Genomic DNA, 15231 nt, shown 5'->3' on the forward strand with positions numbered 1-15231 from the left:
ATAGTTTCAAATAACAGTGGAAAAAAACAAATTTTCACACTGCAATTACTCATAATTTGTAGTATTTAACGTGAACTTTCAAACGCCGTCAGCAGAATTACAAAATACCTATTCAATCAAAAGTTATTAACAATTGAAAATCGCAAAATTCGCATTTTTCGAGCTTTTAACGCCGTTTATCTCGAAAACTATGCGTTTAACAAAAAAATTGCAAGATACATTTTCCTATTAAAATGGTTCAAAGAACAAGAATACACAAAAACACTTGGGTAACTTCATTTATATGAAGGAGGCAATTGGGACCCCCTGGCTACAGGACTATATACAGAATTTCCTCAGAAATCCATATGTTTAGAAATATACAGGGTGTTCCATTTAAAAAATGTAATAAGTATTTGGCGTATCCCGTTTTTACTCATCGTCCTGTATGTTACAAATTAATTTTGTCCTTAATTTTTTTTTATTCTGTACAACTTTTATATAAACTTTTTTTCTGTATTATGAATAACGAGGAGTTATTTTACTTTCTCACACTAATGGCCCATCCTGTATTTTATAATCAAATAAATAAGATAAATTAAGTCGCAAAAATGTTGTGCCATTTAAAATATGCGCAATGTGCCATATCCCAAATTTAGTAGGTACCTCGATATTTTATTTAGATATTAAGTTTTGGAAAAAATTAAAGAAATAAATACAACTTTGATACCCTGTATCTTGGTTATTATCAACATTTGTATATAAAGATTAGGTAAATTATAATTTTCGTTCATACCTACATGCACCTGCTCTGTGTCAGTTTTTATGTAGGACACCATGTAGTGCTGGTGTGCCTTTTAGCACTTATATTTTGAATCAATAATAATAACGGCGTCGGCATTACATCTCTAGAGCAAGAACTTTGTCGTTTCAATTTCATCGCGGTCTGTTTGAGAGATCTTCAAAGCCTGTTTCGTTTAATTTCGTATTTACACTCTACATCTACTACTTAAGTACCTAGACAATGTAACTCTGATATTTTAATAATCAATGCAAATATATACAGTATAATAAGTACTGTAAGCAAATGACTTTGACGTTGTTATATTTAGATAAAAGGATTAATATGCTTTTATACGAGGCTTGACCAAATATAAACTGCAATTCCATTGTGGCGGGCTGTTTAGTGAATTTGAGGAGGGAAACTTTAGGATGTTGTAAGTAAGGATATAAGGCTAGATCCTCACACAACTAGGATTGCCAGGTGTGGCGATATGTATTCACTTTTTCTTGGAAATTTGACAATAACAATAATAAAGTAAACAATAATAATAATGATACAATAAAATTTAAAATAATATCCGTATTTTAATTCACCTTAACCAATAATAATTCTCCTAAACAATGGTACTGGTGATACAGATGTCTTCTGCTAGAAATCCTTCTTCTAAAAGGCAACCCTTTTAGCATCACAAAAACAAATAAAATAATTATTACAAAACAAAGTGCAGTGAATAATAACATTAAAATTATCGATGTCAACCAAAAACTTTTTTAAAGTGGCGAGTTTGTGGCTACTTTTTATTTTAAATTTAGCTATTCTGGATTTCTAAAATCTGGCAACCTTGCATAGAATCGTTTCTCTCTTGTCAGCATCACTGTGTCCGAATTTGAGGCACACCCCTTCGTTGCACAACGAACCATAAAATCGACCAACATTTTTAGAAGGCTTGTAGTATAGTTCGGGAATAAACCCAAAGAGATATACTTTTTTAAATATCGTGATACTGATAAGGTAGATGGTTGTGTGAAGAAAACGAGGATAGGGATCAAATCTATATTTATTATTTGTACTGGTACATATTTTTCTTACATGCATTTTAATTTTTTGTTTTGTTTTTTCTCATTGTTTGCTTCACTTTTAAGCTGTTGTACTGTTGACCTTACTAACCCACTTTTTTTTCTCCACCTGTTTTTTTTTCTCTCAATTGTGACTTAATTTTAAATTGTAACTTATCCTGTAATTGGGCTTTGCCCGTTGGGTATTTTATTTCAATAAATGAATAAATAAAAAATATATTACCTATCTCTTTTCTGTTGCTTTTTTTTAATACTATGGCCGTTTTCACACTGGCCGATACGACTCCGACACGACAACGATGTCGGTGGATGCGTATTCTCATATAAATAAATGATCATGTTTTCACACTCGCCGATATATCGGTATCGTGTCGTGACATGCTACTCCACTGGCGTTGTCGTTGATTTTGTGTCGGTATCGGTGCTGTACTGATGTCGTGCCGGTGTCGGTGTCGGTATGTGAAAACGCCCTATAGCGACGTCGTCAGGAGTTGATTTTTTTCTTCTAAAATATTCAAAAAATGTCTCCTCACTGCATGTCGCTAACATGCCATTTTCGAAATGAATGACAAATTGTCGTACCGAAATAAGGGTGCTCGTTTTTCGAGCCGCATTATTGGGATCTCGATTCTTTTAAAAGATACATCCTCGGTCAAATTAGGGCAAAGATGCAGAATTTGATGACGGACAACTTGCTCAAGTGAAATTTGCCATATCTCTTTCATTATCGACGAAAACCTGAAAATGATGACATTCGTTTTTATTTTTTTAATCAAAAAAGGAAAGAAATTAACTTTTTAAATTCAGACATACATAGTTAGGACATTTTTTGTGAAAAATTAAAATATGTAGTCATATTAGCATTGCCGGTTACATTTTTATAGGAACTTTTTCCTGTTTATTTACACCACTTTTAATTACACTTTGTATCTAATAGCGCTCATTGACAAATACATATAACAATTTTGCCGATTATGGCAAATATTTTTAGTTGCGTGTCCGATAAGAAACCAGTGGTATGGTTGCTATGTATGTGATTAAAGTGGACTAACATACAAATAATTTATGATGTTCATGTTCAATTTTTCGCTTTTATTATATTTAACAAAAATACAATTCATCACATTTACTTCTATATAAATATAGACTTTTTTATGCAATTCTAATATATGTTTTTTCACAAATTAGGGTATTTTGTCACCAGTGAAAAAATTAATTCAATAATGTAGCCAAATACCCAAATAAAAAGAGAAAATAGCAAAACTATGCCACAACTTCAGACAAAATTTAATGTTCTTTCTTTCTTAAGTAATAGAAAACTTCGAAAAATTTGTCTACTTACAATAAATCTCCAACTAGTTCTTCGACTCTTTAATAGCATATGTAACATTAATATTAAATTTGGTTTCAATTTATCACTGTCAATTATTGATATAATATCCTGTCATTTCAAAATAGATTAACATCTAACATTAACTACCATTAAGATAGTAAAAACTAGAAGCCACTTCTGTTCTTAACAACGCAGACAAAAAATTGTAGATTGATATCATTTCTGACGTTTCAATATCTGCTAATATTTCCTGTTGTAATAATTTATTGATAGGTAATTATTTATCTTTTAATTTCCCTGAAATAAAATACTTACAAACGACATTTTAACAAAGAATTTATAAGGTTAGTACAGCCAATATATTTATTTATAATGAAGTTACATACATATTATGAAGTTGGGAAAAAATTACTGCATAATTTAATTTTTATTCCTTCCTACACCTAATTACAATTTTGGAACTAGAATTAGTCACAATATGTTAGAGTTAGATTTGACCTGCGCTATGAAACTAAAAAAATTATGACTTATTTAAAAAAATAATTTTCTTGACATATGACCTGGCAAATTTGCAATTCGCTGCTACGCATGCGTGAGAGTTTACATTTCATCTGGTTAAGGTTATGAAAATGTACATGTGGATGGATGTAAGAAAATAAGTTAAATTCTAAGTTTCCAACATAAGTCATGACATAATTGGTAGTGTAAATACATGGTGGGCCATTAGTGTGAGAAAGTAAAATAACTCCCTTGTTACTCATAATACAGAAAAAAGTTTATATAAAAGTTGTACAGAATCAAGAAACCTAAACTATAAAATTAATTTGAAACATACAGGACGATGAGTAAAAACTGGACACGCCAAAGATTACATTTTTTAAATGGAACACCATGTATATTTTTAAACATATGGATTTCCGAGAAAATTATAAATATGGCAATATAAACAGTTTATCATTTTAGTGCGGGGTTGCCAAGTTATGTAGAAAATTCTTCGAATTTTAGAAAAAAACATGACCTCAAATAAGTAGTTTCAACTACTAACACTTGGAACAAAATAATTATACAGAGTTATAGGCAAATGTTAGACAAATGCTCCTATATTAGCTAATATCGATATTTTGTACAGGGCATTTTTTATAATAGGATCATTTTTAGAAAGTTTAAACTTAATTTTCTAAAATTTTTCAAATGGAACGCCCTGTATTTTATTGTTCTATTTTATTCACATATCGGTCCACTTCAACTTTTATGGCCGCCTAGCCGGGTGTCTTGGCCGGCGGATTTCGATCTGCCGAGTCAAGCATCACGGACGTGGGCTGAAATTTAGATGGGTGACCTAAGGCAGGCTCGGGGACGTGGCTGTGGCAGCCTACCAAGAGACCTGGGTCGCCCAACATTTGCCGCACGCGTGTGGTCCCCGATAAATGGTAATGAGAGCAGAGCAAGAAATCTCTGTAACTCAAAACCATGCTATCATACATAAACTGTACGAGACTTTGCCATCAAGCCCTCCGTGTAGTAAATAAGATGGTTTGAAGAAAACAGTATAAAAATTTAAAATCCGCTTAAATTACTCACAACACTGAAATAGTTAATTTTATTTCCAGTTTAACAATTCAAATAAAGAAATTAGCTACTTAAAAGTATGTTTCGAAACAGTGACCTATAACTCTAAAACTAATAGTAGCACCAAATGTAGCGAAAACCCCGATAAATGGGACGGTTTTATATTATTATTTTGAAAACCAGCCAATTTCCATAAAATATCTATCAATGTCGTTGGAATACATTTTCTTTCAAATTTATATTATCCGAACGTAGGAAACAGAGGCAGAGATATATCTGTAAATTATCTTTCTTGAAAGGCAAAATGGGTGTTAATGTTCGTTCCGGTATATAGTTATATTTTCCAGTGACCCAATGAAGGTTATCATAATAAAACTTAAGGAAGGTTATAAAAGCATACCGATTTACTTGATTAAAGTACAAAGAATATATTTCAGACCACAACAAATTATATGGATAAAGTAATAATAAATGAGGGCAAAGTACGTATTAACCTGGAAAGCCTGGAAAATGCTGAGAAAGACAGGGAATAAAAAAAGTCATTAAAAAGTCATGGAACCGACTTTAAATTATGTTTTGACAGAATGAGGTAGTAATGTTAATTTTCTTACAAAAACTATACTTACTTTATAAAAATACAGAATGAATCTTAAATGTACACCAATATTTTGACAATGGATATAATTCCGGCAAATATGAGTCGGATGAAAGTAGTTACAAACATTTACGAATATACAGGCTGTTACAAATTTGCTTCTCACTACAGGGATCTCGAAAACTCTGATAATGTTTTATTGTAACGTGAGATGATAATGGTTTACATAACTAGGTGGATTCCACTTGGGTCTTGAAGACTTGCAAAAAAAATTGCAAAATTTCCAGGGTCGTATTTAAGAAAATGAAGTTGATGATGGTCCTGAAGAGACGAAACGTTTCATATAAAAATTGATTATGCCATTCGATAGAGGGAAAAAGTTGCCATGAAAAAGTGTTCTTCTTTTTTCAATATCACCTCAAACAAGGCTGAAATGAAACAAACGGATTTCCAAAATTTTGCTTTTTTGTGCTTTGGCATAATTTTAATTTAATCACCACGTAATCTTTACTTTGTTTGAGAACGATGCGCTCGACTCGACACACAAACGAAGACTGAAGGTACTGCCTGCGACAGCGGAGTAGGAAGCGGTGGAGGGGAACCACCGGGAGCGTTCGTTTCTTTAAAAGATGTGTGGATTAGACACCTAGCGAGGGTACTACAATATTACTTATTTACGAAACGAGGCCGAAATATAATTTTGAAAAGGCTTGTAGTATAGTTCGGGAAAAAAACCCTAAGAGATATCTAGTACTTTTTAAATATCGTGATACTGATAAGGTAAATGGTTGTGTGAAGAAAACGAGGATAGGGATCAAGTCTATATTTATTATTTGTAGTGGTACATATTTTTCTTACATGCTTTTTAATTTTTTGTTTTGTTTTTTTTTCATTGTTTGCTTCACTTTTAAGCTGTTGTACTGTTGACCTTACTAATCCACTTTTTTCCTCCACCTGTTTTTTTTTCCTCTTATTTGTGACTTAATTTTAAATTGTAACTTATCCTTTGCCCGTTGGGTATGTTATTTCAATAAATAAATAAATAAAAAATAAAAAAAGTATTACCTATTTCTTTTCTGTTGCTTCTTTTAATACTATATAGACGTCGTCAGGAGTAGATTTTTTTCTTTTAAAATATTCATAAAATGTTTCCTCAATGCATGTCGCTAACATGCCATTTTCGAAATGAATGACAAATTGTCGTACCGAAATACGGGTGCTCGTTTTTCGAGCCGCATTATTGGGATCTCGATTCTTTTAAAAGATACATCCTCGGTCAAATTAGGGCAAAGTTGCAGAATTTGATGACTGACAATTTGGTTAAGTGAAATTTGCCATATCTTTTTTATTATCGACGAAAACCTGAAAATTATGACATTCGTTTTTATTTTTTTAATCAAAAAAGGAAAGAAATTAACTTTTTAAATTCAGACATACATAGTTAGGACGTTTTTTGTGAAAAATTAAAATATGTAGTCATATTAGCATTTCCGGTTACATTTTTATAGGAACTTTTTCCTGTTTATTTACACCACTTTTAATTACACTTTGTATCTAATAGCGCTCATTGACAAATACATATAACAATTTTGCCGATTATGGCAAATATTTTTAGTTGCGTCTCCGATAAGAAGTCAGTGGTATGTTTGCTATGTATGTAATTAAAGTGTACTAACATACAAATAATAATTTATGATGTTCATGTTCAATTTTTCGCTTTTATTATATTTAACAAAAATACAATTCATCACATTTACTTCTATATAAATATAGACTTTTTGATGTAATTCTAATATATGTTTTTTCACAAATTGAGGTATTTTGTCACCAGATAAAAAGAGAAAACAGCAAAACTATGCCATAACTTCAGACAAAATTGAATGTTCTTTCTTTCTTAAGTAATAGAAAACTTCGAAAAATTTGTCTACTTACAATAAATCTCCAACTAGTTCTTCGACTCTTTAATAGCATATGTAACATTAATATTAAATTTGGTTTCAATTTATCACTATCAATTATTGATATAATATCCTGTCATTTCAAAATAGATTAACATCTAACATTAACTACCATTAAGATAGTAAAAACTAGAAGCCACTTCTGTTCTTAACAACGCAGACAAAAAATTGTAGATTGATATCATTTCCGACGTTTCAATATCTGCTAATATTTCCTGTTGTAATAATTTATTGATAGGTAATTATTTATCTTTTAATTTCCCTGAAATAAAATACTTACAAACGACATTTTAACAAAGAATTTATAAGGTTAGTACAGCCAATATATTTATTTATAATGAAGTTACATACATATTATGAAGTTGGGAAAAAATTACTGCATAATTTAATTTTTATTCCTTCCTACACCTAATTACAATTTTGGAACTAGAATTAGTCACAATATGTTAGAGTTAGATTTAACCTGCGTTATGAAACTTAAAGATTGATGACTTACTTGAAAAAGTAATTTTCTTGACACATGACCTGGCAATTTTGCAATTCGCTGCTACGCATGCATGAGAGTTTACATTTCACCTGGTTAAGGTTCTGAAAATGTATATGCGGATGGATGTAAGAAAATAAGTTAAATTCTAAGTTTCCAACATAAGTCATGACATAATTGGTAGTGTAAATACATGGTGGGCCATTAGTGTGAGAAAGTAAAATAACCCTTGTTACTCATAATACAGAAAAAAGTTTATATAAAAGTTGTACAGAATCAAGAAACCTAAACTGTAAAATTAATTTGTAACATACAGGACGATGAGTACAAACTGGACACGCCAAAGATTACATTTTTTAAATGGAACACCATGTATATTTTTAAACATATGGATTTCCGAGAAAATTATAAATATGGCAATATAAACAGTTTATCATTTTAGTGCGGGGTTGCCAAGTTATGTAGAAAATTCTTCGAATTTTAGAAAAAAACATGACCTCAAATAAGTAGTTTCAACTGCTAACACTTGGAACAAAATAATTATACAGAGTTATAGGCAAATGTTAGACAAATGCTCCTATATTAGCTAATATCGATATTTTGTACAGGGCATTTTTTATAATAGGATCATTTTTAGAAAGTTTAAACTTAATTTTCTAAAATTTTTCAAATGGAACGCCCTGTATTTTATTGTTCTATTTTATTCACATATCGGTCCACTTCAGCTTTTATGTCAGCTTGATTTATAACAGTATAAAAATTTAAAATCCGCTTAAATTACTCACAACACTGAAATAGTTAATTTTATTTCCAGTTTAACAATTCAAATAAAGAAATTAGCTACTTAAAAGTATGTTTCGAAACAGTGACCTATAACTCTAAAACTAATAGTAGCACCAAATGTAGCNTATGGATTTCCGAGAAAATTATAAATATGGCAATATAAACAGTTTATCATTTTAGTGCGGGGTTGCCAAGTTATGTAGAAAATTCTTCGAATTTTGGAAAAAACGTAACCTCAAATAAGTAGTTTCAACTACTAACACTTGGAACAAAATAATTATACAGAGTTATAGGCAAATATTAGACAAATGCTCCTATATTAGCTAATATCGATATTTTGTACAGGACATTTTTTTATAATAGGACCATTTTTAGAAAGTTTAAACTTAATTTTCTAAAATTTTTCAAATGGAACACCCTGTATTTTATTGTTCTATTTTATTCACATATCGGTCCACTTCAACTTTTATGGCCGCCTAGCCGGGTGTCTTGGCCGGCGGATTTCGATCTGCCGAGTCAAGCATCACGGACGTGGGCTGAAATTTGGATGGGTGACCTAAGGCAGGCTCGGGGACGTGGCTGTGGCAGCCTACCAAGAGACCTGGGTCGCCCAACATTTGCCGCACGCGTGTGGTCCCCGATAAATGGTAATGAGAGCAGAGCAAGAAATCTCTGTAACTCAAAACCATGCTATCATACATAAACTGTACGAGACTTTGCCATCAAGCCCTCCGTGTAGTAAATAAGATGGTTTGAAGAAAACAGTATAAAAATTTAAAATCCGCTTAAATTACTCACAACACTGAAATAGTTAATTTTATTTCCAGTTTAACAATTCAAATAAAGAAATTAGCTACTTAAAAGTATGTTTCGAAACAGTGACCTATAACTCTAAAACTAATAGTAGCACCAAATGTAGCGAAAACCCCGATAAATGGGACGGTTTTATATTATTATTTTGAAAACCAGCCAATTTCCATAAAATATCTATCAATGTCGTTGGAATACATTTTCTTTCAAATTTATATTATCCGAACGTAGGAAACAGAGGCAGAGATATATCTGTAAATTATCTTTCTTGAAAGGCAAAATGGGTGTTAATGTTCGTTCCGGTATATAGTTATATTTTCCAGTGACCCAATGAAGGTTATCATAATAAAACTTAAGGAAGGTTATAAAAGCATACCGATTTACTTGATTAAAGTACAAAGAATATATTTCAGACCACAACAAATTATATGGATAAAGTAATAATAAATGAGGGCAAAGTACGTATTAACCTGGAAAGCCTGGAAAATGCTGAGAAAGACAGGGAATAAAAAAAGTCATTAAAAAGTCATGGAACCGACTTTAAATTATGTTTTGACAGAATGAGGTAGTAATGTTAATTTTCTTACAAAAACTATACTTACTTTATAAAAATACAGAATGAATCTTAAATGTACACCAATATTTTGACAATGGATATAATTCCGGCAAATATGAGTCGGATGAAAGTAGTTACAAACATTTACGAATATACAGGCTGTTACAAATTTGCTTCTCACTACAGGGATCTCGAAAACTCTGATAATGTTTTATTGTAACGTGAGATGATAATGGTTTACATAACTAGGTGGATTCCACTTGGGTCTTGAAGACTTGCAAAAAAAATTGCAAAATTTCCAGGGTCGTATTTAAGAAAATGAAGTTGATGATGGTCCTGAAGAGACGAAACGTTTCATATAAAAATTGATTATGCCATTCGATAGAGGGAAAAAGTTGCCATGAAAAAGTGTTCTTCTTTTTTCAATATCACCTCAAACAAGGCTGAAATGAAACAAACGGATTTCCAAAATTTTGCTTTTTTCTCAAATATTTCAAAAACTAATCATGTTAGCCTTGATTTTTTAGAGGCATAATGTTGGTTCCCTGATTATGCAACTTTGCACCTATTTAAGTTCAAATATGTATCTTTAATAAATCCGAAAACGCACATTTGCAAACGATAAATTTCCCAAATCCTATCCTACTAAAAAAAATGGTTTAGTGAACCAAGTTTTTGCATATAGAAAAAGTAAAACAACTCGGCATTTTCATTTTTTTCGAAATTTAATTATTTTATTTCATTCGTTTAATTTCTTTTAAATTATTGTTCAAATAAGAGGGAAATTTATACTTCTTGGCGAGAAGTCTGAAGACATTTTTTTGTATAGGTACTTTAATAATTATAGGTATAGTTTTTATGTAGGTTCGAAATTGCTACAACTATACAATAAATAAAAAAATCAGAACGTTTTAGGAGAAATTAGTCTTAAAAAAGATATCTGCAGCTCCAAATATGCACTTTTTAATATTAATTCAAAATTGGGCGGTCATTTTTTTTTACTACAGATCTTTCATAAATGATTACAAGCCACGTGACCAGCAATTTTGTTCGGAACAGTAACACTATTTCTATCATTTTGGCAATTAAATTTCGGCAAAATTAAAATTGATTCAAATGATGAGATCAAGATTACATTAAAACAACATTCTGTTTCACTGGCTGGTTACTGGTGTCGTTTTTCACTACATAACAATTTGTCATTGTTCATTGTAAACGAGTCGTTAATATTGGTGGCAAGATTTAGGGATTTTAGTTGACAGTACCAGCTATGCATTGTTGATTGCCTAAGTTCGGCAGTCACGTGGCATATAAACATTTATGAAGGCTCTTACAAGTTTGTATTAAATATAGAACTCGAGATTTCACTCCATAAAACATTTGAATATATAGAAAATTTATAGGATTTTTTTGTATGAATATAATTTTACAAAGTGATTATTAAAAATTCGAAAAAATGATTGAGGTAAAAATGTTGAATTCTGTGACAGCAGAGGACATAACTCCATAACATTAACGTATATCAAGTAAAATATTCTTTGAAGTTATTTAATTGTGCATAGTTTTCGGTTTTTCTTATTTATTGATTATTTTGCCACCTGAGAAAAAGGATAATTAAATATTTAATAAAATTTTGAGTCAAGTGAATCAGTCAAGGGTTATTTTTATGAATGTTTGCTTTTGTTTGTCTAACCAAATATCTCGCATTAGGAAAAGCAGACAAATATAAAATACACATCATTGTACAATCGCACACTTCAATTAGTTTTGACGTTTCAAAAATCAAACTATTTTCGTTTTCAAAACTCAGCAATGACGTACTGTCAAAAATAATCTTAAAATGTAACGTCTGCTTTTTTTCAGTGTAAGATTTTTAGTTGGTGAAAACTATTTTCATAAGAAATAACCTTGATTGATGCCCTTGAAGGTTAATTTGATTATTTTTTTTTCATAGCTGGCAAAATTCCAAAAAAATAAGAAAAATGCCGCTGCAAAAATGTATAGATGTAATGTTGTTAAATACTATATGCGCAAATTTCTTGAGGAAAATTAAAAAAAACTGGAAACTACCCTCATCGAACACATAAAAGCCCCGTCGAACAGCTTTGCCGCAGTTATTCAATTCCCTTTGCTTCCGTCGTTCCAGGTCGATGTTGAAGCCGCAGCCGCCGGCGAAGCCGTCGATCGACCTGTTGGCACAGGCGCCCACCATGGACAATAACCGGCTGGAGAAGCTCGTCAAAAACTTCGTGGACGAGGACAAGGCGCGGATAGCGGCGGCGAGGAACAAGGCGATGCCGTCCAGCATTCAGTACGCCCTGCAGAAGTTCGAGAAGGGCGGTTCCACCACGCAGACGGACGGCAGCGGCGCCGCCATGGGGGTCTACGCGAGGAAAACCGCCACGCTGCCCGCCAAGAAGACGAACAGCTACGGACAAGTCAACAATTTCCCGGCGTCGCCGTCGTTGCAGGTGAGATATCTCTGACATTGAGTTATTGTAACTATTATATTATGTATGAGGACTATACAGGGTCGGAAAGTACCGATGGTCCATTTGTTGTTACGTGAGAGCGATAAAGTAAGTCATAGAAATCCGTGCGATAGAAAAAGATGGCTATAATGAAGGCGTCTAATAGTCATTCTTCTCTATCGCATGGATTTCTATGTCTTACTTTATCGTTCTCACGTAACGGCAGATGGACCATCGGTACTTTCCGAACCTGTACATACCATATGTACTTATTTAACTAGGACAGTACTTACTTTTAAATAATGTCCTAATGTACTTTAAAACTCTTCTAAGGACATGCGAATGTACTTCTTTTAAAAAAAGGAGAAAGCTTTTTATTTTTTTACTGTTTTTAAACAAATATCTTGATATATTGTTCTCAGTTAATTTCTGTTGCCACTTTTACTTGAATATTGACCCACTGGCGTTCAGATAATATGAAATAGTGCGTTCAGATAATATAACATTCGACCGTACCCAATATTTTTATTTCTATCTAATTGCAAAGGATAGACAGAGCTACCGATTATACTACCATCGATAGTCGGCATCTCTGTCTATTCATATTACACTCCGTGCAAAATTACAGGTGATGTTTACTGTTTAAGGTAGTCCCTTTGAATAAAATCTAGTCTTAAGACACGTACAGAAATTTTTAGTTCAATAGTTAACGCAATACTGAATATCTGAATAACATATTTAAATTTTAAATCGATTGACCATTTCGTTTTTTTTAGAAATTAATTTTCAATGTTTAAAGAATTAACACGTGGGAGATGGGATTCGTTATATTTCTCATAAACCACTTTTTTCAGTTATGCACAAATTTTTGTATGCTTAGAATAATTTTTTGTTATTTTTTCGGTACAAAAAAATATGATATTAGTTTTAATAAATAAAATAGTTTTGTCCAATAAAAAGATATATTTGGCGTTTATAAAATATTTTTGCATATTTTGCAAATATTTATTTCTTTAAATTTTGTACTTTTTTTATGAAAAAAGGTATGGTCACCGTAAATACAGAACTTTATTATTCCTACAAATCCTTCTGAAGGAGTTCATGCTAATATTAAGATTTATGAAATCTAGCATCTGCGTCTGAAAATCATTCGCTAAAAATAAATCTAAATAAATATGTTGCCTGTGTACTTTTGTGTGATAATAACTTTGGAGTCATCTTATTGAAAAGACTTAAATTCTTAAAGAAGTATGTTTTCAAAATGTAGATGTATAGATATTTTTGAGTAGTCAAAAAATGTTTATGTGATTTTGTGATTCTATTTATATGTATTATTACGATAGTATACACACAGGGTGAGTCAGTTTTTTGTAATAGGATTTTAACAGTTGATAGAGAATCATTTTTTAATAAGAAACGCTATAAACGCCAAATGAATTTAACCAAAAACCGTTCATTTTATAAAAAATTGTGAGTTCTGTTTTGTTCAGAATTGATTAAAAAATTAAGAAAGGATGTTATTTTCCAGAAAAATTCACGGGCGTACGAATTATTTTTTTAAAGGGGAGGCAGTAACCCACCTCAGGCACGTCACTGGTGGGTGAAATGATTAACAAATATCTTTATTTTATTCACCATAACTAATATGTTATTAATACCAAATTTCAGTTCAATATATGTTGGACTTTTAGAGATATTAAGAAAAATTCTTAAAAAAGTTTGTTGTCAACACCCTATATCTCACAAACGAAGCGTTCTAAGACCTACGTTTATAGGAACTTTTCTTATTAAAAAATGAATCTCTATCAATTGTTAAAATCCTACCACAAAAAACTGACTCACCCTGTATAATATGGTTCATAAATAATATTGTTTCACAACGCTTGCAAAAATTAAATTAATTATTGGCTTAACATGTGCAATAGAAATTCCTTCCACATCTATATAGAATAATTAAATACAGGACAGACATTCATAATTTAAAGATTCGTAGAAAACGTATTGTTTTCACACTGTCGCAAACCTATTTTTAAAAGATCTTTTTGTTACGGTATAGTTTCTGGTATTAGTAGTAATCACAATATTGATATTTCTCTGTCTTGTATTTTATTTAGCAAAAGTTACAATCAAAACTTTTTATTAGGTATTACTCATCTCTACATTTTCACTTATGTTTACTAAATTATCTAATTATTGTGACAAAAAAAAAGAACATTAATCAAATCTAATTAGTATCGAACATAACGCGCTTTATTATACAGAGTGTTTATGAAACAAACGGCGAAAATTCAAGGGGTTATTTCCTGGACTATTCTAAGAATATTTTGTCCTCTGGTGAGTTTTGAAAAGCCGCTTTGTTCCGAAAATACAGGGCGAAAAAAAATTTCGACAATAACATTTTGTTACAGAAAATTACATGTAAAGCTCCTTAATCTAGAAGAACTGTTGAAAACGACTACCTCCAGCTAGGATGCAAGAATTCAATCTTTTCGTCATTGACTGTCGAACTCTTTCAAAAACACCAGGGTCGTTTCTTATTGAGTTACACCCAGCAATTATTCTATTTCTTAAATCTTCCACATTTTCCACTAGAGTAGTATAAACTAATGACTTTAGATAGCCCCATAGGAAATAATCCAGGGGGTTTAAGTCCGGGCATCGAGCAGGCCATAAGTGAGGTCCATCTCGACCAATCCAGCGGTCTCCATATGTTACTGTTAAAAGCTCACGAACAACCACACTAAATTGCGCTGGTGCACCATAGTGCATTAACCACATAGCTTTGCCAATGGTGCATCCTACAGAAAATTAGGTAGCGTAAGTCTTCCTGGTA

The 15231-nt window shown here is 31.6% G+C and overlaps 1 protein-coding gene across 4 annotated transcripts in view; it reads left to right on the top strand.

Annotated features, from left to right (window-relative positions):
• Window positions 1–15231, top strand: part of LOC108904177 (serine/threonine-protein phosphatase 2A regulatory subunit B'' subunit beta) — a 235724-nt gene that overhangs the window by 121591 nt on the left and 98902 nt on the right. For all 4 annotated transcript variants that reach the window (XM_018706620.1, XM_018706621.1, XM_018706623.2 and 1 more), the window contains one exon: window positions 12074–12398. In XM_018706620.1, the coding sequence (XP_018562136.1) occupies window positions 12074–12398 (325 nt within the window). The remainder of the gene's footprint in view (window positions 1–12073; window positions 12399–15231) is intronic.

Source organism: Anoplophora glabripennis, unplaced genomic scaffold (assembly GCF_000390285.2).
Source record: "Anoplophora glabripennis isolate ALB-LARVAE unplaced genomic scaffold, Agla_2.0 scaffold137, whole genome shotgun sequence".
NCBI lineage: Eukaryota > Metazoa > Arthropoda > Insecta > Coleoptera > Cerambycidae > Anoplophora > Anoplophora glabripennis.